Source organism: Mesoplodon bidens, assembly GCF_964165515.1.
Source record: "Mesoplodon bidens genome assembly, chromosome: 14".
Classification (NCBI taxonomy): domain Eukaryota; kingdom Metazoa; phylum Chordata; class Mammalia; order Artiodactyla; family Ziphiidae; genus Mesoplodon; species Mesoplodon bidens.
Window position 1 is genome coordinate 2,509,452 of NC_138170.1, and position 23,668 is coordinate 2,533,119.

The window sequence follows — 23,668 nt, forward strand, 5'->3', positions numbered from 1 at the left end:
AAAAGGAGAAGTAACAACTGACACGGCAGAAATACAAACAATCACAAGAGATTACTACAAGTAACTATATGCCAATAAAATGGACAACCTGGAAGAAATGGACACATTCTTAGCAAACCACAACCTTACGAGACTGAGCCAGGAAGAAATAGAAAATATAAACAGACCAATCACAAGCACTGAAATTGAGACTGTGATTAAAAATCTTCCAACAAACAGAAGCCCAGGACCAGATGTCTTCACAGGCAAATTCTATCAAACATTTAGAGAAGAGCTAACACTTATCCTTCTCTAACTCGTCCAAAATATGGCAGAGGGAGGAACACTCACAAATTCATTCTATGAGGCCACCATCACCCTGATAACAAAACCAGACAAAGATGTCACAAAGAAAGAAACCTACAGGCCAATATGACTGATGAACATAGATGCAAAAATTCTAACAAAATACTAGTGAACAGAATCCAAAAGCACATTGAAAGGCTCATACGCCATGATCAAGTGAGGTTTTTCAAGGAATGCAAGGATTCTTCAGCACATGCAAATCAATCAATGTGATACACCATATTAACAAACTGAAGGAGAAAAGCCACATGATCATCTCAATAGATGCAGAAAAAGATTTTGACAAAATTCAACACCAATCTATGAAAAAAAAAAACCCTCCCGAAAGTAGGCATAGAGGGAACTTACCTTAACATAACAAAGGCCATATATGACAAACTCACAGCCAACATCATTCCCAATAGTGAAACACTAAAAACATTTCCTCTAAGATAATGAACAAGACAATGTTGCCCACTATCACCACTATTATTCAACATTGTTTTGGAAGTTTTAGCCACAGCAATCAGAGAAGAAAAAGAAATAAAAGGAATACGAATCAGCAAAGAAGAAGTAAAGATGTCAACTGTTTGCAGATGACATGATATTATACATAGAGAAGCGTAAAGATGCCACCAGAAAACTATTGGAGCTAATCAATGAAGTTGGTAAATTTGCAGGCTACAAAATTAGTGCACAGAAATCTCTTATATTACTATATTATAACAACAAAAAATAATTAAGAGAAATTAAGGAAACACTCCCATTTACCATTGCAACCAAAAGAATAAAATGCCGAGGAATAAACTTACCTAAGGAGACAAGAGACCTGTATGCAGAAAACTATAAGACACTGATGAAAGAAATTAAAGATGATAGAAACAGATGGCGAGTGATGCCATATTTTTGGACTGGAAGAATCAACATTGTGAAAATGACTATACTACCCAAAGCAATCTATAAATTCAATGCAATCCCTATCTAAATACCAATGGCATTTTTCACAGAACTAGAACAAAAAATTTCACAATTTACATGGAAACAAAAAAGGCCCCGAATAGCCAAAGCAATCTTGAGAAAGAAAAACGGAGCTGGAGGAACCAGGCTCCCTGACTTCAAACTATACTACAAATCTACAGTAATTACCACAGTATGGTACTGGCACAGAAACAGAAATATGGGTCAATGGAACAGGATAGAAAGCCCAAAGATAAACCCACACACATATGGTTACCTTATTTTTATAAAGGAGGCAAGAATATAAAATGAAGAAAAGACAGCCTCTTCAATAAGTAGTGCTGGGAAAACTAGACAGCTACATGTAAAAGAATGAAATTAGAACACTCCCTAACACCATACACAAAAATAAACGCAAAATGGGTTAAAGACGTAAATGTGAGACCAGACACTATAAAATTCTTAGAGGAATACATAGGCAGAATGCTTTATGACATAAATTACAGCAAGATTCTGTTTGACCCAACACCTAGAGAAATGGAAATAAAAACAAAAATAAACAAATGGGGCCTAATGAAACTTTAAAGCTTTTGCACAGCAAAGGAAACCATAAACAATATGAAAAGACAACCCTCAGAATAGGAGAAAATATTTACAAATGAAGCAACTGACAAAGGACTAATATCCACAGTTTACAAGTAGGACATGCAGGTCAATATCAAAAAAAACCCCAAACAAACAACCCAATCCAAAAATGGGCAGAAGACCTAAATAGACGTTTCTCTAAGTAAGATATACAGACAGGCAACAAACACATGAAAGAATGCTCAACATCAGTATCATTAGAAAAATGCAAATCAAAACTACAATGAGGTATCACCTTACACCATTCAGAATAGCCATCATCAAAAAATCTACAATCAATAAATGCTGGAGAGGTTGTGGAGAAAAGGGAACACTTTTGCATTGTTGGTGGGAATGTAAATTGATACAACCACTATGGAGAACAGTATGAAGGTTCCTTAAAAAACTAAAAATAGAACTACCAGACGACCCAGCAATTCCACTACTGGGCATATACCCTGAGAAAACCATAATTCAAAAAGAGTCATGTACCACAATATTCATTGCAGCACTATTTACAATAACCAGGACATGGAATTAACCTAAGTGTCCATCAACAGATGAATGGATAAAGAAGAAGTGGCGCATATTTGCAATGGAATATTACTCAGCCATAAAAAGAAACAAAATTAAGTTATATGTAGTGAGGTGGATGGACCTAGAGTCTGTCATACAGAGTGTAGTAAGTCAGAAAGAGAAAAACAGATACCATATGCTAACACATATATATATATGGAATCTAAAAAAATATATATATGGTTATGAAGAACCTAGGGGCAAGATAGGAATAATGACACAGATGTTGATAATTGACTTGAGGACACAGGGAGGGTGAAGGGTAAGCTGGGACAAAGTGAGAGAGTGGCATGGACTATACATAATACCAAATGTAAAATAGATAGCTAGTGGGAAGCAGCTGCATAGCACAGGGAGATCAGCTTGGTGCTTTTTGAACACATAGTTGGGTGAGATAGGGAGAGTGGGAGGGAGACTCAAGAGGGAGGAGATATGGGGATACATGTATATGTATAGCTGATTCACTTTGTAATAAAGCAGAAACTACCACACCATTGTAAAACAATTACACTCTAATAAAAATGTTAAACAAATCTACAATATGATAGTACCTTATGCACATTGGGATGGCTACTGTCAAACAAGCAAAGACAAAGAAATTAAGTGTTGGAAAAGATACAGAGAAATTGGAATCCTTGACACTGTTGGTAAGAATGTTAAATGTTACAATCACTGCAGCAAACAAGATGACAGCTTCCTAAAAATGGAAAATATGTTTACCATATAATGTAGCAATTCCTTTTTTGGGCATATACTCAAAAGTATTAAAAGCAGTCTTGAAAAGATTCATGTACACATATGTTTGTAGTAACATTATTCACAGTAGTCAAAATGTGGAAGCAACCCAAATTCCACTGACACATACAATGGAATATTATTCAGCCTTACAAAGGAAGGAAATTCTGGCATTTGCTACAACATGAATGAACCTTGATGACATTATGCTAAGTGAAATAAGCCAGTCATAAAGAGACAACTCTATGATTCCACTTATGTGAAGTACTTAGAGTAGTCAAAATCCTAGAGACAGAAGTACAATGGTGGTTGCTGGGGAATGGGGGAAGGAGGTCATAGGGAGTTATTTTTTAATAGGTATAGAATGTCAGCTTTATAAGATGAAAAGAGTTATAAAGATGGATGATGTTGATGATTGTACAACATTATGAATTAGTTTAATACCACTGAACTGTACACTTAAAAATGGTTAAGATGGGCTTCCCTGGTGGAGCAGTGGTTGAGAGTCCGCCTGCCGATGCAGGGGACACGGGTTCGTACTTCAGTCTGGGAAGATCCCACATGCTGTGAAGCAGCTGGGCCCTTGAGCCATGGCCACTGAGCCTGCACGTCCGGAGCCTGTGCTCCACAACGGGAGAGGCCACAACAGTGAGAGGCCCGTGTACCACAAAAAAAAAAAAGGTTAAGCTAATAAATTTTATGTTATATATAATTTACTATAACTATTTTTTAAAGAAGCCAAACAGAAATTCTCAAACTGGAAACTAAAATAACTAAAATGAGAAACTCACTAGATCATTTTAATAGCAGATTTGAGCAGGCAGAAGAAAGAATCAGCAAGCTTGAAGATAGGTCAATTGAAATTATCCTGTCTAAGAGGCATGTGGGACATAATCAATCACATTAACATATACAAAATGCGAGTCTCAGAAATAGAGGGGGAGAGAGGAATTAGCAGAAATAATACTCAAAGAAATAACGGCTGAAAACTCTCCATATTTGATTAAAAAACATGAATATACACATCAAAGAATCTCAACAAATTTTAACAAAGTTAAACTAAAAAATTTATGCAGACACATTAAAATCAGATTGTCAAAACTCAAATACAAAATGAGAATATTAAAATCATCAAGGGAGAAGTGATTGTCACAGACAAGTGATTCTCACTAAGATTAATAGTCAACTTTGCATCATAAACTATGAAGGACAGAAAAAAAGGGGACAACAGTTTTAAATTGCTGAAAGAATAATCTGTCAACCAAGATTTCCATATCCATCAGAATTCTCCTCCCAAACTGAAGGGGGTATAAAGACTTTCCAAGATAAACAAGAATTAAGTTAGATTCCTACCTTGCCTGATACACATAAAATTCTCTCAAAATGAATCAGATACCTAAATATAAAACTTAAAACTATAAAACTCTTAGAAAAGAACATAGGGTTAAATTTTTATGTCCTTGGATTTGGCAATGGATTTTTATATATGACACCAAAATCATGAGCAACAAAATAAAATAAAATAAAAATAAATTGACTTCATCAAAATTTAAAACGTTTATGTATCAAAGGACATTATCAAGAAAAGTAAAAAAAAAAAAACTAAATAATGGGAGGAAATATTTGCAACATCATGTATATAATAAGTGTCTAGTCTCTGGAATATAAAAAGAATTCATGACTCAAGAACAAGAGACAAAAATCTAAATTAAAAAATCAGAGCCAGTTGGTCCGAGTGTCCAGGCCTGAGGTGTCCTCCCGATCCCTCCCCCCTGCCGGTGCCTCAAAAGACCATTCATCAAGAATTTTGTATCCAAGGCCCAAAAGTTTGTTACCGAAGATGATGAATGCTGACATGGATGCAGTTGATGCTGAAAATCAGGTAGAACTGGAGGAGAAAACACGACTTATTAATCAAGTGTTGGAACTCCAACACACCCTTGAAGATCTCTCTGCAAGAGTAGATGCAGTTAAGGAAGAAAATCTGAAGCTAAAATCAGAAAACCAAGTTCTTGGACAATATATAGAAAACCTCATGTCAGCTTCTAGTGTTTTTCAAACAACTGACACAAAAAGCAAAAGAAAATAAGGGATTGATATCCCTTATGTCTATGGAATTGCTGCTGATCTTTTTTTCTTTAAAACTTGGATAGATTCCAAAAGTTATAGTACTTTTGTTTGTGGCTTCACTGAGTATTTATGAAGATAATGTCAGATCTAAGCAAAATTAAGAGCGTAACAGAAGACTTCCATGAGTTTTTGTATTATGTTAGACTATGAAAATGTGCAAAGGTATTGTAGAGACTTTATAATTAGAAATGCATATATTTATGAAACTTGAGAATGAATGTTATATCAAACTTACTTTGATTTATAGGTTTAGCATTGTCTTTTATTATAGGCATAGTTAGAGATACAAGAAAATAACCAACGTGTTGTGAAAAAGTGACCAAATCACGTACTGAATGCACAGCTTTATATACCCTGTCCACCATCGTGTGCCTCTTCTCCATTTGCTTTCTTCCCATTTACCTTCCCCTAAGGAAAAAATTGGTTTCAAATTTGTAAAGAGTAATTTCAGTAGTTAATCATCTAAGAGAGTAGCCCGAACTCTGTTGAAACTTAACCAAAATAAGATATTTTCTCAGTTTAGGGCTTATTTGTTATATTTAGTAATAAGATAGGATAGTTGGTTTCTGTTTAATCAATTGAAAACGGGGACTATAAAGATGAAGATTTTTCTTTGAAACTGAATTATTGTATTGGGAAGATTTGTTGTTAAAAACTTCCTTTGCACAAAATAATCCACTTGATACCTGAAAAGATGAGCTCTGGTTGTGTGTGTGTTTGAAATAGAAAATTTTAAGGAAATATAGAAATAGGGTAGGAGAAGTATTTAATACTTGGTAAGTACTTGTAACCAACTCCAAATGTTTTTACTCCAGATTTGTGTTATCTCTGGCACAGATTAGATTTGGGGGGGGGATATATAAGAAAATTGATTAAGTTTGGCTAACGTTATGTAAACCACACCTAGAAGAGAATAAAATATGATCTCAGGTTTATTTGCAGTACCCAGATGATCAACTTTGCAAAGTCCCTTAAAAAGGTATTAGTATCAGAATCATGAATAAAATGGGAGAGTTGTACATGTATACTAATTGTTGCTTTCTCAGTATTTTATCTCACTACTTCTCCCAGAATTTTCTGTAAACCCAACTACTGGATTGCAGAGTTTTAGTCATTTAACACTTCTTTAAAATTTAGTTTGTACATTCCATTTAGTAAAGAAATCTATCAGAAGTAATGTTAAAATATTAAATAGGGAAAGAGATCCACTAATATAGTTTATGGTTATTAAATTTAGGCTAATCATGGAATAATATTAATGTTTGTATTGGTGTTAAGATTTGATGACTTTAGCTGTATGAATATATAATAGTCATACTGCAAACATTTTGCATCCCTTTGTGACCTAATTTTTAAACATTTAAAACTGCGTTGCCATTATGCTTTGCTGTTTAATAAAAAGCTGTTTCAAAAAAAAAAAAATCGGCAAAGGACTAAAGTAGATATTTCTCCAAAGAAGATATACAAACAGGAAATAGTACAAGAAAAACTGCTCAATATTAGGAGTCACCAGGCGTATATGCAAATATAAACCACAGTGAGCTATCACGTCACACGCACTAGGATGACTATAAGTTTTAAAAATTGAAAATGTGTTCAAATGTGTGACTGCTTACTTGATATGAGATTTTTCTTTTGAGGTCATGAAAATATTTTCGACCTAGATAGAGGTGATGGTCACAAAGTGAATGTGTCAAGTGCTGTTGAATTGTACACTTTTAAATTGTTGATTTTACATTACTCCTTTATTTTAATTCAATTTTAAAAATACAATTTTTTTCAATATTTTATGACACAAAAATTCTAACCATGCATGTTGTTAACAGAATATGGCTTAGAATGTTATGTGTGTATTTGTGTACCTGTGTCTCAGATTATCTACCCTATAGGACAGAGGGTTTTTTTTTTTTTTAATCTCTTTCGTTTACTACTGTTTTGCCAGGAATTGAACCTGACATTAGTATGCACACACACACAAAAAACATTTGTTGAATGAATGAATAAATATGTGAATAGATGGAAGATAAAGAGAGAGAAAATTTAGGTAAACACCAAAATGATACCTGTTGCTATCTCTCAGGGAACTGTGGATGATTTTTATTTTCTTCTACTTGCTTTTCTGTACTTTTCTAAAATTTAGTTCCTTTACATAAATATGTATAATTTTGTAGTGAAAACCGATTAACAACAAAAGTCTTTTAAAAGGAATTGAGGTTTTTAAATTAGGGATCCACAGAATTCAGCCCCTTCCTCTTCCAGTTAAATAGAACAACAACAACAACAACAACAACAACTAAATAGGCAGATTCCAGCTATATATTTTAGCAGCGCATAATACAAAACAGCCAATAAATCCTTCATGAAAGACATTGAAAATAATTTTCTTTGGGCACTACTAATGATGTCTTAGTGCTCCAAATATGAAGCAGTTATTTCTTTCGAGAAGAAAAAAAAACTAGTGATGACTAGTAAACATTTTCTAGTAGAGAGATATCTGATATAAAAACAATAACAGAATTTGATGATCATGTCATCATTGTGCACACAAATTGCTGAAAATATAAAACAGGAAAATCAAGGTCAGTAGAAATTAACATACAGTTATTCAGAGCGCCAAGCAGGCAGATTAATGGGCTACTTAATAAAGTACAAGTCTGTCAAAGCTGGCTGTTTAATGAACAATTATAGCACCCCAGATATTAGAGAAAGGATGGAAGATAGCATAGTATTTTGGACCTCATAATGAGTCCGGATATAATGAAATCTACTTCAGTAATGAGATGACAATAGACCTGAAACATGGATCCCTGAAGCAGTGATGAGTTAACCTTTAAAAATCATTTGTGAGATCTAGTTAAGAGAAAGAGGTGAGAGCTCAGATTCTTTAATCTCATTAATTGGAAATTCCACTGCACACACTAAAATTCAGGTTCATTATAACTGGAAGCCTCAACTATATAGGAATAAAAAATGTTTTTACCAGGATATTATTTGAAACTAAACTCAGGAATTTAAATTAAGGAGGAAAGAGCCTTAAACATTCATGGTCACTGGGAAAAAAATAGATTAAAGCAACATTCTGGACTGGTTTCATTTTATCAGAATTTACTTTTCTACTTTAGCTGGAGGCTGTCATATTTCTCTAGAGAAATCATTAATGATGTATTTGGAGTTCTAATAAATATTTAAAGTGAGAATATAACAGGAGCTCCCTGTCCATGATGACAATTACTGTCAACGTGTTTAATATGACATTATCTTTCCACATCTGTACTGAAATGGCCAAATATAATAGGAAAATCCAACGTATCATCTAGAGGTTTTAATTGCAAGCAATAGAAAACCTGAAATTTTTTGAAAGGCTATTAAGTAACACACAGAATCACCAGGTATCCTTAAGATCATATTTGGAAAACAATTGAAATTAAGAGCAACTATACACTATGAGATCTATCCAGTGCCCCTCTCATTAAATGCTGGATGTTCTAGCTTGCTCCACTGATGCTAATGTGCAGGATACAGGATGTCACCTTATGCACTGTTGCATCTGGAAAGCTGATGTTGCTGCCATCACCACCATCACCAAAATTGAGTTTATGATATTTCCACATCTATGTATCACTAACTCCCATGTCAGGGTCAGAATGTGTCTCTGAACGTTAAGGCTTAAATGCTTTGCCTGCCCTTTTGTTGCAAGAAAGGGTATTTTCTCTGTTTCTATAGGGGACAGGTGATTCTGGTTCCCATTAAGACTTAAACACAGTTGCCAAACATAAAAGGATATTCCAGTGATGAATGGGTAAAAATTATTAATGTTACCTACAATCTAAAACTTTGGTTGTTCAACATCAAGGTATGTTTTTTGCACTTCAAAACAATGGTCTTGCCTATCACAATTCAACTATCTCATATTGCAAGCAAAATATCTCACCTTATCACCAAAAGGAGGCATCCAAATCATGTTGTGTTGTCACCATTATCTGTGGGAGATTCGTGTTTCCTTACTTCGGCCTGAATACCACCTGTATATAAGCAAACTACTGACTAAGTCATGAAGGTAGCCAAACCTATTTTATTCAACAATGGGTAAAATGAGAGAAATTAAAAAGAAAAAGTCTGTCTCCCAACACACATACACACATGTATGGGAAGGAAGAAAACATATTTATAGGATATAGTCCTTAATTCTGGGACTACTCAAGAGAGAATTTATTATTTCCCTTATCTAATAGCAACTAAAGATTGCTTCTGTTTTCACTAAGCACCTAAACTGATCACAGACCTGTTTACAGTGGGATAGACCAAGCCTTCAGTCCTAACAGATCTGAACCCTTAGTTGTTCCAACTGTGTAGTGTTGCAGTGGTCTTATATTACTGTTACTCTTGATCCTAGTAGTAAAAACATGTACCCTAGAGCATCCCATGGGTGCCATCTGTGCTCCCCTTTGACTCCACAGCACAGATGCAACCCAATTGTCCCTTGATATTTAAAATATATCACCTGGACAACATAATAAACCCTTTTTGGGGACCGATTTATAAACTGACCGCAGAACAACAAAGGGGCCCTGTAACAGACTTACTCAGCTTCCAATTCAGGGGAAATATTGTTATGTCTTTAGGGAAATAGTTCTCCATAAGCATTAAACTTTCTGAACAGAGTTCAGAACAGAAGCAAGAATTTTACAAATAAAACCTGAGGGCTAATCATGAAATGTTCTACCCTGTAGATATCAGCCTTCTCTAAAAGTCCCGCCCAAATACAGTAGACTTCAGACTGGCAAAAATATTTTGCTTTTCATTTTATCTCAGGTAAAGAGCACATATACATGTACCAAAGGTACCCACATACCTTCTGCTACCAAAAACACAAAGCCCTAGTTGACAATGCAGGTGTTTGAATCAGACAGCCTTGGGTTAATTTTAGTCAAGCCAGTTACTGGCAATGTGATCTTAGGCAAGTCACAGTATTCTTTGAGCTTTAGTTTTCTCATCTTTAAAACGGAGATAACACCAACTATAAATGGATGTTGATTTTTTTCTTGTAATAAGATTATATAGTTAAAGCTTTTAGCACATTGCCTACTAATGTGAGTGCTTGATTCATAGAAGCAGAGGTAATATTTAAAATATTTTGCACATCATAGTCACCAATGAATTAAAGCAGATTCAGGTTGTGATGTTAGAACAAGGTCTTGGGGGTCTGGCATCATCCCTTTTGAAAGCAGACATTAGGGAGGTTCAGGGAAGGGGCTGGGACATCAGGAGCCATGTGAGGAGCTCTAGGTTAGCTGTATTTTACTAATCATGTAGGAGTATTCAGTGCTATAATAACTGGTGCAGCTAGAGTATAATAACTGATAACCAGCCTCTCATTAGAGACACATAGTAGTAACAGGGATGGTGAGGGTGGTAGTGGGAGCTGTAATAAAACATTCTCTTAGTAAGGATAAGCAGAAAGAGATGAATCATCTAACACATGAAAAGCTAAGAAAAAACATAATGGGAGTAGGATAAAAAAAGAGGACAGTCATAAATTGAATGCAAATGATGTTCTTGAAATCTCAAAGCACTGCAGTTGTTCAGTAGTTTTTAACTGAATAAAAATGTGACTCATTATTCTTGGAAATAGGAACACTCCATAAAGTTTGGGTTTTTCTTTATGAAACAATTAATTTTTAAGGGAAATTTAATTTTGTTTGCTAATGTTTTCTTCTAGCCAAATAGAAAATTCTTACCAAGAGTTAATTATATTTCATTTTCTAAAATGTGTGAGAAAAGAGGAAAACAGTTTCTGAGCCATGTGTTCTGCTGCACAGAAGAAAATAATACTCATAATCAACTTTCAATGTTAGTTTTTATACGTTTATATTTTAAAACAATAGCTATAATTAAAGATGTATTCTCCTCTTGAGAGACTATATTTCAAGTCACATTTATTGAGCATCTACTACCTATTAGGTAGACAACGAGATACTGTGATTGATAGGTCATGGTGTTTGTGAGGGAAACGACCATTCCAGCTCAGTGACGTCCAACATGATAGACCACACCCCTGGCTATCTCTCTGAACTCCTATCAATTCCTCCGTATTTACTATGCTCCAGAAAGGTAGTTTCCCAGTCCCTGGAGGAGGCCAAGCTTATAGTTGTCTTAGGGTCTGTGCATTTACTCTGTCCTGCCTCTGGAATACTCTTGTCATGACTCTCTTCTTTTCAACATTTACCTGAAAAAAACCACTTTCTCAGAGAGGCCTCATATGACAATCATAGCTAAAGTAGCAACAATCCCCCAACTGTCACACTCTATCTGATAGCCTTGTTTTGTAGACACTTCTAAGAGATACTTATCATTATCCAAAATATTTGTGCTTATATATTTATGATTTACCCTTGAAATAAAAACTCTAGTAGGCCAAGATTTTGTTGTGATATCCTTAGTAATATAAACAGTTCTTGGCACATAGAAAGGTTATAAATAATTATTTAGTAAAAGTAGTGACACAAAGCAAAACTAAATCACTTGATCTCCAGCTATGTAAGTTTTGAGATTGTTTGAATTTTACACCACATTAGAAAAAGGTTAATTGCCATTGTATGCATCAAGTACTTGAAGAAACAAACAAACATGAAGCTATCCTTGGGAATGGTATGTGTGGCTATTCCATGTGAGTTCTTTGATTATATTACCACATCTCAATAGTAGATAGGGATTGTATTAAAACAATTAAATATAAGCCTCAATTATGTTTCTTAGAACTTTCAACATTTTAGAGACCTGTTCCTGAGACCTTGAACTAATTTGCACTCATCTATTAATTATGGTGCCACTCTACCGAATCCCATGCTGTGAGGTTGTGCTAATAATGGTTTATTTAATTTTTAAATCCAGTGTTCAAAGGGGAAACAAGCATTTTTTTTCTCTGGCTCCTTGTAGGGAGATAAAATGACTCAAGGGATAAAAGAACAGTAGATCAAATGTGAAACCACACATGTAAAGCTAGAGGAAAAAGTCAGAAAAAGAGATAGCCAGATACCAAATTTTAAAAAAAGAGATATTTATATTAAAGAAAGATAAGGAAAAAGGGGAACTGGTTCTGCTGTATAAACTTTTCCACAGCTTATAAAAAATACAAAAAAATACTCATTTTAATATTTAACTAGCAAATCTTTGCCATTTAATTGCTGACACAATTTTAAAATATTGTGCATGTAACAGTATTTAAATAATAGGTAACTGATAGAAAATAAATATCTCACGTACAATAACAAGAACTGTAATATGCATAAAATATCATAACAATAAATGAGAGACATATATGGAAGAAATAACAATACCCTATTGATGTGAATAAATTAAAAGGATTTGCTTGTTATTATTACTGAATAGTATGAAATATGTGAAATATATGAAAATGAAGCCCACATTAATTGAGTTTAATTCAATTCAAGTTAAAATCCTAATTATGCATTCTTTATAAAGTTTAAAAAAATTATTCTAAAATTCCTCGAAATTCAATATTAAAATGGGTGGTAATTCTCTCTGAGATAATTTTTATGTATTTTATTCCAGGGAAAATATTTATGATTGATTTTGGGGAAAAGTGATTGAAAATTTAAAATTGGAAGAAAAATATAAAGAATACATGAAGGCTAGTCTTAAATAATATAAAAGTTATCTATGCAGTTAAGATAATCTAAATAATATGATTCTGGCAATTGGAAAACTAAATAAGGAAATTGAACAGAAAGCCTAGAAATAAACCAGAATATGTAACTATTTAGTATATCAGTGAGATGGTATTAAATACCAAGTTAGCATTAAATACCCAAGTTACTCTATAAATGGTGTCAAACTAATTGACCAGTTCTTTGGGGAGAGAAAAGATGTTTACCTCACTTTATGCATCAACATAAATTTCAAAATAATTAAAGAATTAATAGTAAAACACGAATCCAAAAATATTACTAGACTATAAATGTTAATATAGAATTTAATCCAGAGAAGGCCTTTCTATATGTGACACCAAAGGTAGAAATTATAAACAGTATTGATAAGTTAAAATCTTCCTCATCAAAAACATAATTAAAAGACAAAGAACAAAAAATTAGAAAAAAAAGTCATTCAAAATTAACTAACCTTTATTCTTTTGTAGAATTCATAAAGCTTATTGTAAAATATTAAAACAATTTGTAGAAGTATAAAGACATCAAGAAAAATTACTTTCAAACACACAGATTATTACATACTTAACATTTTGATAAATTTCCTTTCAAATATTATTTTCTCTACATTGATATACATCAAATTGCAAGAATATAATTTTTATTTTTAGATATGTTGTTCTGATAATCTACTTTTTCTAAAAAATATATTTTGGAACAATTATTTATATAGCATTTACATTGTATTAGGTATTATAAGCAAACTAGAGATGATTTAAAGTATATCGGAGGATGTGTGTATGTTTTATGCAAATACTATACCACTTTACCCTTTTTATAAGGGACTTGAGAAATCCTGGATTTTGGTATCTATGTGGAGTCCTAGAACCAATCCCACACAAACACCAAGGGGTGACTGTGTATATTATTCCATCATATAACTTGTACTAAAATTCAATTAATCAGTCCCTTTTCTTCTATTATAATGTGTGTAATTATTTGTTAACATTTTTTTTCCTTGTTACATAGTGAGAGTCCTGACAACAGAGGTGGTCTCTGCCATTTTTTCCTGCTGTAATTGCAGCACTCATTGTGGGACCCAGCTAATGCTGAGCTCTCTAAAAGTAGTTATTGGGTAAAGGGATAGACGTAGATTAAATACGTAAGGCTACATAATTTTGAAAACAAAATGGAGACTCTATAGAGTCCGTGGGGGCCAGTAACAGGATTTAAAACCCAGATTTGTTAAGAATGAGTGGTAAAGATAACAGGTGATAGAAAAAATATGGGAATTGTTCTCATCAAGCCATGTGACCATGAACCTGACTTCATTATACCTTTGATGAAGCTAAGGGACAAAGTAAGTTTTGTTAATTAATTTATATCTGTTACTAATAAGAGAAAATACATATTGGTTTTTCAGCTGGGGTCAACCATGTAGCTAAGGGAATTAATGCACAAGAACTCCACATTTTTGGCAAAATAACCTCTTTTTTTGAGTTCCTCACATGGAACTCGGTAAGGAGAAGGAGCTAACTTTGAAGTCACTAGCTGACTCATCACCATTTCCCTAAAGAAATTTCAAGACAGTCTAACATCAATGTACCAAGATTGTAGAGCAGAGTTACTAATAATAGAAAAATGATGGACAAAGCCTACATAAACAGTAATAAAGGAATGGTTTAATCAAGTCTGTGATTAGCAATGTCTAATCATAAAATGAGGAAATGGTGAATAGTTTGCTGTCTCTAGAGCTCCTCAAACTATCTGTGGTGTAGATTATTTTTTCAATTTCTAATTTATTTCAGACTTATGTTTTATAAAATACAATTAAAAATTTCAGCAATATCAACTTGCTGTAAATTTTCTTAGTGTTTCCCCTGATATTCTATACTTATCCATTTGTGGACCAATCACAAACAGTTCAGAAACTGTCATCAGTCCATGGATCACACTTTGTGTAGCACAGTTTTATACAACTTTGTTAAACATGTTCATTGATTCAAAATTGAAATGTCTTAAAATTTTTTTCAATCTCAAATATGCCAAATATCACATGAACTTTCTTGGAGTATTTTCCATTATGGTATATTCATCTTAAAGTGGCAGTGTGTAACACTGGCTACACTGGAGAATATGGAAGTTATTTGTCATCAACTGGTTTTGTGTCACAAATATCAAAACTGGGAACTTTGCTGTTACCCAGGTTTTGTACAGCAACCAGGGGTTGATAGTTAGTATAATTTATGATATATATAACTATTCTTTTGCAGATAAAATATCTTGACTTTTTCTTTGTCCATTTTCCCTCTATAAATAAAACTATCATTCAAGTCTATTCTTGAGGAAATGTTAGCTAGGGTTCATGTACAGCAGGAAACAAATAACTACTATAATCCTGGCCAGGAATCCTTTCCAAAGAGCTAATTAACTCCGAGTATTTGAAGCCGACAGGATTGCCCACCTTCACCCTAGAGAGGGCAAATAGGCCTTATTTCCATGTAATACACTCATAGCCTCTCTTAATAGTTAAAGTCTGGCAGTAGAAATCCAGCGGTTGAGTTTTTAGTGCTGTTAGATTATCCCAGGGCAGCATCAATTTCTGGCAGTGATAACGCATGCGGTGGCTTTCCGGCAGGACACAGCCACAGGGTTCCTGGCAAAGCCACTGAGCAAGGTTTTTGTAAGCAGATCCGTATCAGTTTTGACAGGGCTAACATATGGCTTTGAATTTCTAGCCAAAGCCTGCTTCATGGTTGCTATCAGAAGAAACCCTACATGCTCTCTGGCAGCACTGCCATGCAATGTAAAGAATTTAATTCCTGGAAGTATATTGCCACAATGGTTTGCTACAGAACAAATTTCGAAGCTGGTTTCCTGCCAATATAAAATTCTATAGGTCATGTCAAGGCCAACACTGCAGTGAGTTTTCAGCAATAAGATACTGAGCTGATCTTTTAATAACCTTCATATTCACATTTTCAATACTCTTTAAGTGTTTCCACGTACACTGAATGTAAATGAGCTATTTTCTATATGAAAGGATATTGCAGTCAGTATGTGTTTTGTGCATTGGCTTATATGAGCATTTTCCAGCACCTCTCACTTGTCCATCTAATAAAATGAATTGCAATTATTTCACACTTTCACTTTAAATTGTAAAAGTGCCAATGCATGTTCATGTTAACAGTAAGTATGGAAAGAGCAACAACATCCCACCGTTCAAATTGCAGCTTAATTCTTTCATCTTTTTATTCTGACCACAGTTTAAGTCAGCAGCTTAACTGACTGCAAATGTCTGAGGGGAAGAAGCCTTGGCTCTGAAAGGTGATTAGAGTTCAAGATATAGGACAGGAAGTAGCAGTATACCCTTCAGGGGGAGTGATGCATAATTGTTTTTTTTTCCTAAAACAGAACTATGCACAGTGCATATATTTAAAACACTGTTCTAGTACTGCTTTCATGATACTGAAATTGACAATGTCACATGACATTTTCCTGATAATTTCATCACAACTGAGATCACCCTGCTTAGGCTTAACTTAATAAATACTGATTCAGACAAGAGATTTCTCAAAGATCACAGGATCATTACATTTTATTTGATTTACATAAAATACTAAACAAACTAATGAGAAAAGCAAGCTCAAAATAAAAGTGCTTTTTAAAAATGGTTATTATGCAACTAAAGCAAACAAAAAATTATTCTAGGTTACTTCTTGTCTGTTTCATGGTGCCTCTGAGGACTTATTATAACAATTAATTCAGGGTAGTTTTTTAAATCTGTTTATTATCATTCTTATAAAAACACTGTCCCCAAACCAAAGGCTAGTCACATTTGAGTAACTTTTAAGATATATGTGGAATAACTCTAATGTGTAAAATGATTTGGGGACAAAACATCTCAATGAAATATAAAGCTATACAACTTACAGGCAAATTAAGGTTATATGTGTGAGACTTGTTTCTTTGTTGTTCATTTTGATATGCCTAAGGAATATAAAGTTTAGAAGCAATCAGCAAGAATATTTTCTGAGTGCCATGGACCAGAGCACTGTATTGGTGGATGTACTATAGTTATAATTCCAAATCAGCTCTTACCTCACTAGAGTCCCTTCAGCAAAGCCTGAAAAATATCTTTGAAGCTGATGTCTCTACTTCTTTTATGTCAACAGAGGCAAAGACATTCTGAATTAGGTGAAACTCTGGTTGTTCTTTCATAAACATTCCAATAATTTGGAATTGTCTTACTATATCTGATGCAAAATTTGACATGTGTCACAAACCCTCAATATTTCATTCATTTATTTGTTCAATCAATAAATAGTAACTGAGTAGCAATTATGTGCCAGGTACTTAAGATGTAGTGATTGGTATGGAGTGTCCTCACAGGATTCAAAAATCCTGAACCTCATCTTTGAAGCACTATAAGGGAAACCTTGGAAGTTATAATTAATTTTTGCCTTACCAAAAGAAATAGGTCAAAAAAGAAGAATGAAAGGGTAAGATTTACAGTCCAATGATGTTGAAAGATCTCAACATTTTCCAGTGAATCACGGTTTAATTTGAAAAACAGCATGTCATACTACTCTACTAAATACATGTATAATGTAATTTACTGCAGATAAGATATAAGAATTTGGCACCAGGAAAAAGCAATAACTTACCTATTACTAACCAACACTTTATTTTACAATTTTCTGTTAATGCAGGGCCATCTCATATAACTCACTAAGTGCTAATGCTTCAGCCAAAGAGTTTGAGAATCACTTATCTAGCTGGTTCATTCAACAATGGCTGAAACTCAAAAGACAGATAAAACACAGAGGAACAATAAATCTGGCTTGGCAAAATCACTGAAAATGACAGTAGCTCTCAGGTGATAGGAAAAGACTCTTGGTCTTTGGCCTTTCTTTCACTTTGTATGTTTTAACTTTGCATGCCTGGGTTTCTTGGTAGGTAATTATAGAGCAGTAGGTCAATAATGTGTAGGTTCATCCTTCTGAAGACTGAGATATCAAAAGGGAGTCAAACTCTCTCCCACCTTTGACAGGACAACAGGAAGGAACCACCAGTTGGTCAGAGTTAAGTGAACTATTACAACAGTGATGAATATGTTCCTAAACAAGAACAATGAAAAAGACTTTGGGATATCAAATGGAAATATGCACCCTTTTCCCCTGAGAAAAGGCAATCACCATGATTTTCAAAGCACTTATTAGGCACTGAAGAAAATTTTCAGATATTATTATGCTAATTTAAGAATGAGAAAAACATCCTTACAAGTTAAATAAATAACCCAAGAATGCAGAACCAGCACCTGGCAGAGGCAGGGTTGGCATGCAGCAGGTTGATGTCACTTAGATACAGCTGCAACCCCCCCACCCCCCCCAACCAGACCTTCCCTAAGCTTGTGGTTTCTTTTTACCACTGGGAGTGAATGACAAAGGCATCATTTTCCCAGCTACTTTAGAGCACAGATTTGCTAACTATATTTCTCATTTCCATTCTCACAAAGCACCCAAGGTGCTTTTGTATGGGGTCAGGAATATCAGATTTCACCATGAAACCCTGGATTCTTAAACATATGATGTTTCTTTTAGCAATTTTTCCATAATTAAAAAATAATGACCATAGGAGAAACAATATTAGCAAATCCATTAATTAGGGCATTTCCTCCCCTAGGAAAATAATTTTAGATCAACTGTTCAGCCATCATTAAAGCCATTACATTCTATAGAATAGAAAATATGTTTGAGCTTCCCACTGCTGTGTTTTCAGTTGGATTGTCTCCTACTCCACATTTTATCAAAATATGGTATAATCAAGGTACAGGTTAAGGTAACACATTATTAGGCTTCCCAAGAGAAGTGTAAATGAACTCTGATCTGTAAATTGGCTAATTATTTTTGTGCTACATCATTAGCTGTAGAAAGTCTTTAGACTCAAATGTATTATTGACAGAAAAATTCAAGCCTATCATTTATAAAAGGGACAACAGCGTTATTCAAGGATATGTAATAGCTGAGCCATGAAAGAATTTCTTTAATTCTTCTTAATTTAAATTATTTTCTTACTCTAAATGTAATAACTGTTCATTGTAAAAAATATAGGATGATGCCGAACTCCACAAAGAAAAAAATAAAAATTGCTTGAACCCCACAACTCAGAGAAAACTACTATTACCATAATCAGTCTTAAAACATATATATATATATATATATATAACTTATAAATATATATATGTTTAAACATATATATATGCAAATATATTTATATGCTCACAAAATTGGGACAATAACAGACTACTAGTTTATAGCCTAGTATATATTTTTTCATTTAACAATAAACCAGGAGCAGATCTCTATGTTATTAAAATATTTTATATACAGTTATATTGATGTACATAAAATTCATAATGCACCAAAACGTTTAGTCAATATAATTATGTATTTATTCATTTTCAAGTTTTCAAACTATTATAAACAATCCCAGGAGGAATATACTTAAAGAAAACAAAATGACATCAACCTTTATGATGGCTTCCTAAGAATAAATTAATGGAAAGAGTCAAAGAATATGTATTATTAATTTTTTTCCCCAAAATGTCATACCAATTTAATATCTACTGGCAGAGAGGTAAGATTGTTGATTTCTCTATCATTGCCAAAAGTGGCTATTATCAAAACTTTTAAACTCTTACCAATTTAACAGATTAAATATTTTATCTTATTTTTAATTACCTGGGGATCTTTCACCATTAAGTGGAAAATTTTTCAATATAGTCATTGGTTATCTGCAATGAATTATATTTTACTTTTTTGTTGTATTCATCTCATCATTCATTTGTTCATCCATTTATTCATTTAGTAAGTACCTACTGTGCTTCAGTCAGCATCATTTCAGTTGCTAGTGAAGAAAAACTTCTGTTCTCATGCTGTGCACACACTTCTGAAGGGAGCCAAATAATAAGCAAAATATCAAAAAATAAGTTACTTTTGGAATACTTGTATTAGTTTCTTAGGGCTGCAGTAACAAATTACCACAAACTGGGTGGCTCAAACAACAGAAATTTATTCTATAACAGTTCAGAAGTCTAGAAGTTTGAAGTCAAGGTGTCAGCAGGACTGTGTTCTCTCTGTCTCTAGGAGAGAAAGTGTCCTTGCCTATTCTAGCTTCTCATGTCCCTCAGGAATGTCCTTGACTTGTGGCCTCTTCGCTCCAATCTCTGCATCCATCTTCTCTCTGTGTGTATCTTCTATATCTCTGTGTCCAAAGACATCCCTCCTTTCTCTTATAAAGACATCAGTCACTGGGTTTAGAGAATACTCTAATCCACTATGACCTCATTTTAACTTGATTACATCTACAAAGACTTATTTCCAAATAAGATTACATTTACTGGTACTGGGGCTTAGGACTGAAACATATCTTTTAGGGGAGCAAAATTCAATCCTTTAGACTGTGACAAACACTAGGAGGAAAACAAAGGTTTGAAATAAACTTCTATGATAGAACGTGATCAAATATGGGTTGGGAGACCTATTTCGATGTAGTGTTCAGGGGAGACATCTCTGGGAATGTTACCACTGAACTAAGACCTGAATGATGAGCAGAAGCCAGTCATGCAGAGATCTCCAAGCAGCAAACAACTAGTGCAGTGTCCCCAAGGGGTAGAGTGTTATGGGATAGGTAGGGGCTGATCATAGGACATTATAGACCAGGGTGAAGAGATTTTATTCAATCAGGGTAGAAAATAATCTTTTTAAATAACTATAATTGGATGGTTACTATATGTCAGGAAATATTGAAACAAGTTTTATATACCTTACTTCATACATACAGAGAAAATAATTTTTTACTCTCTTCAAGAATAATAAAGGCTCAGAAATTCTAAACCAGTTTTTTTTTAAGGTTAAAAGATAATTAGGGGGCTTCCCTGGTGGCGCAATGGTTGGGAGTCTGCCTGCCGATGCAGGGGACACGGGTTCATGCCCCGGTCCGGGAAGATCGCCCATGCCGCGGAGCGGCTGGGCCCGTGAGCCTGCGTGTCCGGAGCCTGTGCTCTTCAACAGGAGAGGCCACAACAGTGAGAGACCCGCGTACCACAAAAAAAGATAATTAGGAACATTTCTAATCGTTTCATCAGTACTTTTTCTATATTAAGTATGTTAATCTATATTTCTTTTGATGTGTAATTTCCTTTACTTAGTCTTTGGGCTTTTCAACCAGTATGTACTAATACAGTTCTACCTATAAATGTACTTAGTTATCTATTTATATACCTACTTCTCTATTATTTTATGTTATGAACTCTTCCTTGCCTTGTATGACTAAGGAAAAGTAAAACCCTGCACCATCAGGGATTAAAATAAATGATGGTCTTCATTTTAGCTTTTCTGTTTGTTTGTTTGCTTGCTTGCTTTCTGTTTGTTTTTCATTTATTTTATATGTACTTCTTTCACTCATCTGGAAAATAGTTTTGAACTAGAATTCATTTTGATATCCTGACCATTATATCAGAAAAAAAGTGGTGTCATAATGAAGGCCTTCTCTCTGGTACAATATTTGCCCAAAGCCCATGCACACAACTGCCCCAAACCTAAATCTGCAGTGGCAAAAAATGATTTTCTATACCAGAGCATGACATAACCCCATCTTGGTCACTTCAGGCTTCTATAACAAAAATACCATAGACAGGGGGGCTTTAGCAACAAACATTTATTTCTCACAGTTCTGGAGGCTGGAAACTCCAAGATCAAGGTGTTCACGCAGCCCATGTCCATTGACAGTCCTTTTCCTGGTTTGAAGATGGCTATCTTCACTTAGCATCCTCATCTGATGGAAAGTAGAAAGAGGAAGTTCTGATGTCTCTTCTTCTTCTTGTGAGAGCATTAATCTCATCATGAGGCCTCCACACTCATGAGCTCCTCTAAAATGAATTACTTTCCAAAGATACCATCTCTAAATGCCATCGTATTGGGGATTAGGGTGTCAACATAGGAATTTGGATGGACACAAACATTTAGTGCATAGTAACTATCTAGTTCTTGAATTTTCAAATCACAGAGCATTATTGTGGCTTTGTAATAATCTTCTCTACTGGCTTTCTGAAACACCACATTTCTTTCACAGAGGGAATGTTGTGAGTCAGCTTTTGGCATTTGCTTTTGTTTATATTTTGTCCCAAAGCAATCCTATCTATCAGATTTACTCTGAATGCAATTACTATTTGCCTGGACTCCAAAAATGACTTAGGTTTTTCCCTTCTTTTCCTTTGGTCATTTCAATAAGGCTTGAGAAAAAGATGGGGGAAGTTGTGTTCTTGGGCTAATATTTTTATTAGATATTTAAAATTAAAAGTATTGCAGTATTACAACATATAGAAAAACATAGCTTTTAATGAACTTCAAATTTTTCATCAAAATGACAGAAATAAGTAATTTTCATTTTATTTTCAGAGTTAAACTTCTACCATAGATGCCACTAGCTTCAATATAGTGTCTTATTTGTTTTCCAAATCAATCATTCACCACATTTCCAAGTATCTCCTAGTTGTTAATTCTTGGTCACATTGTGAGGCTTTCTAACAGAATCAAACATCAGAAAATATCAGAAAGAAAGACCAATGAAATTGTTGGTTGGGTGACTGATTTGGCAGAAAATTATTGTTAAAAATCTGGATGCTATAAAGTATTTCAAAATATCTGACAATATATAAACTGTTTACTCAAAACAGTGAAACACATGATACTGGGTCAGTAAGAACATCAAGAAGTACAGATCTATAAAACAGAAAATGGCATGTGCTGATTCTTAGTCACTCATATGTGACAGAGTAGCTAAATCTTAGTTTGTCAGAATTCAAACACTACCAACTCCAGACCCAAAAGAAAAAAAAAGAAAGATGTGACTATTTGTATAAAACTCAGTATGGAAATCATACAGAGAAACAAGAAAATCCTACCAATTTTCTCATGTAGAAGAAACTGTTTAATCAGTTACAAAAGATCCATTTATATAGTTGTAAAATATGGATGGTTCACTTTAAGTTAGAGATTCTGAAAACTGTGCTCAGAATCTTATAGGAGTTATTTTTTTTTAAATTTTATGCCATTGTGATTATATTTTTCCCTAAGTAGTGACTGTATATGCACAGTCCTCAAGAAATGATAAATAAAATTTGAACTATCCTCTTATATACATCAATATAAACAAGGAAGTTAAATGATTTAGTTTTGTATGCATTGCCTCTATTTTACTTAATTAGATCAGTTCAGAAGCTGAAACTATCTATCTACCTATGTATCTATCATCTATTTATTTTCCTTCTTCTTCTATGTCATCTAGGTAGGCAAACCCAATTAGCACATGTTGAAGGCTAGCAACACCTTTTTCAACATTTCAAAGTTCTGGCAAACTCTAAAGTTACTGTGTCACATAAAAACTCAGTTGGCACAATGAAGGGTTTGCAGTATGAATTTATTACATGAAATGATCATTTTTTTAAGTGCACTGAGAACATACAGAACAATTGGATTTGGAAAGATCAGTTGAAATAAACTTCATTATTATGATCCTAGGATCAATCCATTCAATCTCCTTAATGGAGTTCCTCACCTTCTCTACTTATACAAAACAGAAAAAAAAAAAAAAAA

The 23,668-nt window shown here is 33.9% G+C and overlaps 1 protein-coding gene across 1 annotated transcript; it reads left to right on the forward strand.

Moving 5' to 3' along the window:
• The first annotated feature begins 4,964 nt into the window (after positions 1 to 4,964).
• Positions 4,965 to 6,768, forward strand: LOC308627678 (short coiled-coil protein). The gene has a single exon (XM_081254012.1). It carries the CDS (start codon positions 5,057 to 5,059, stop codon positions 5,303 to 5,305), a length of 249 nt encoding a protein of 82 aa, XP_081110138.1. The 5' UTR covers positions 4,965 to 5,056; the 3' UTR covers positions 5,306 to 6,768.
• Positions 6,769 to 23,668: the final 16,900 nt, after the last annotated feature.

Bases quoted from the DNA above. Each gene is read 5' to 3' on its own strand.
- LOC308627678 (XM_081254012.1), top strand. From the start codon at position 5,057: ATGATGAATGCTGACATGGATGCAGTTGATGCTGAAAATCAGGTAGAA.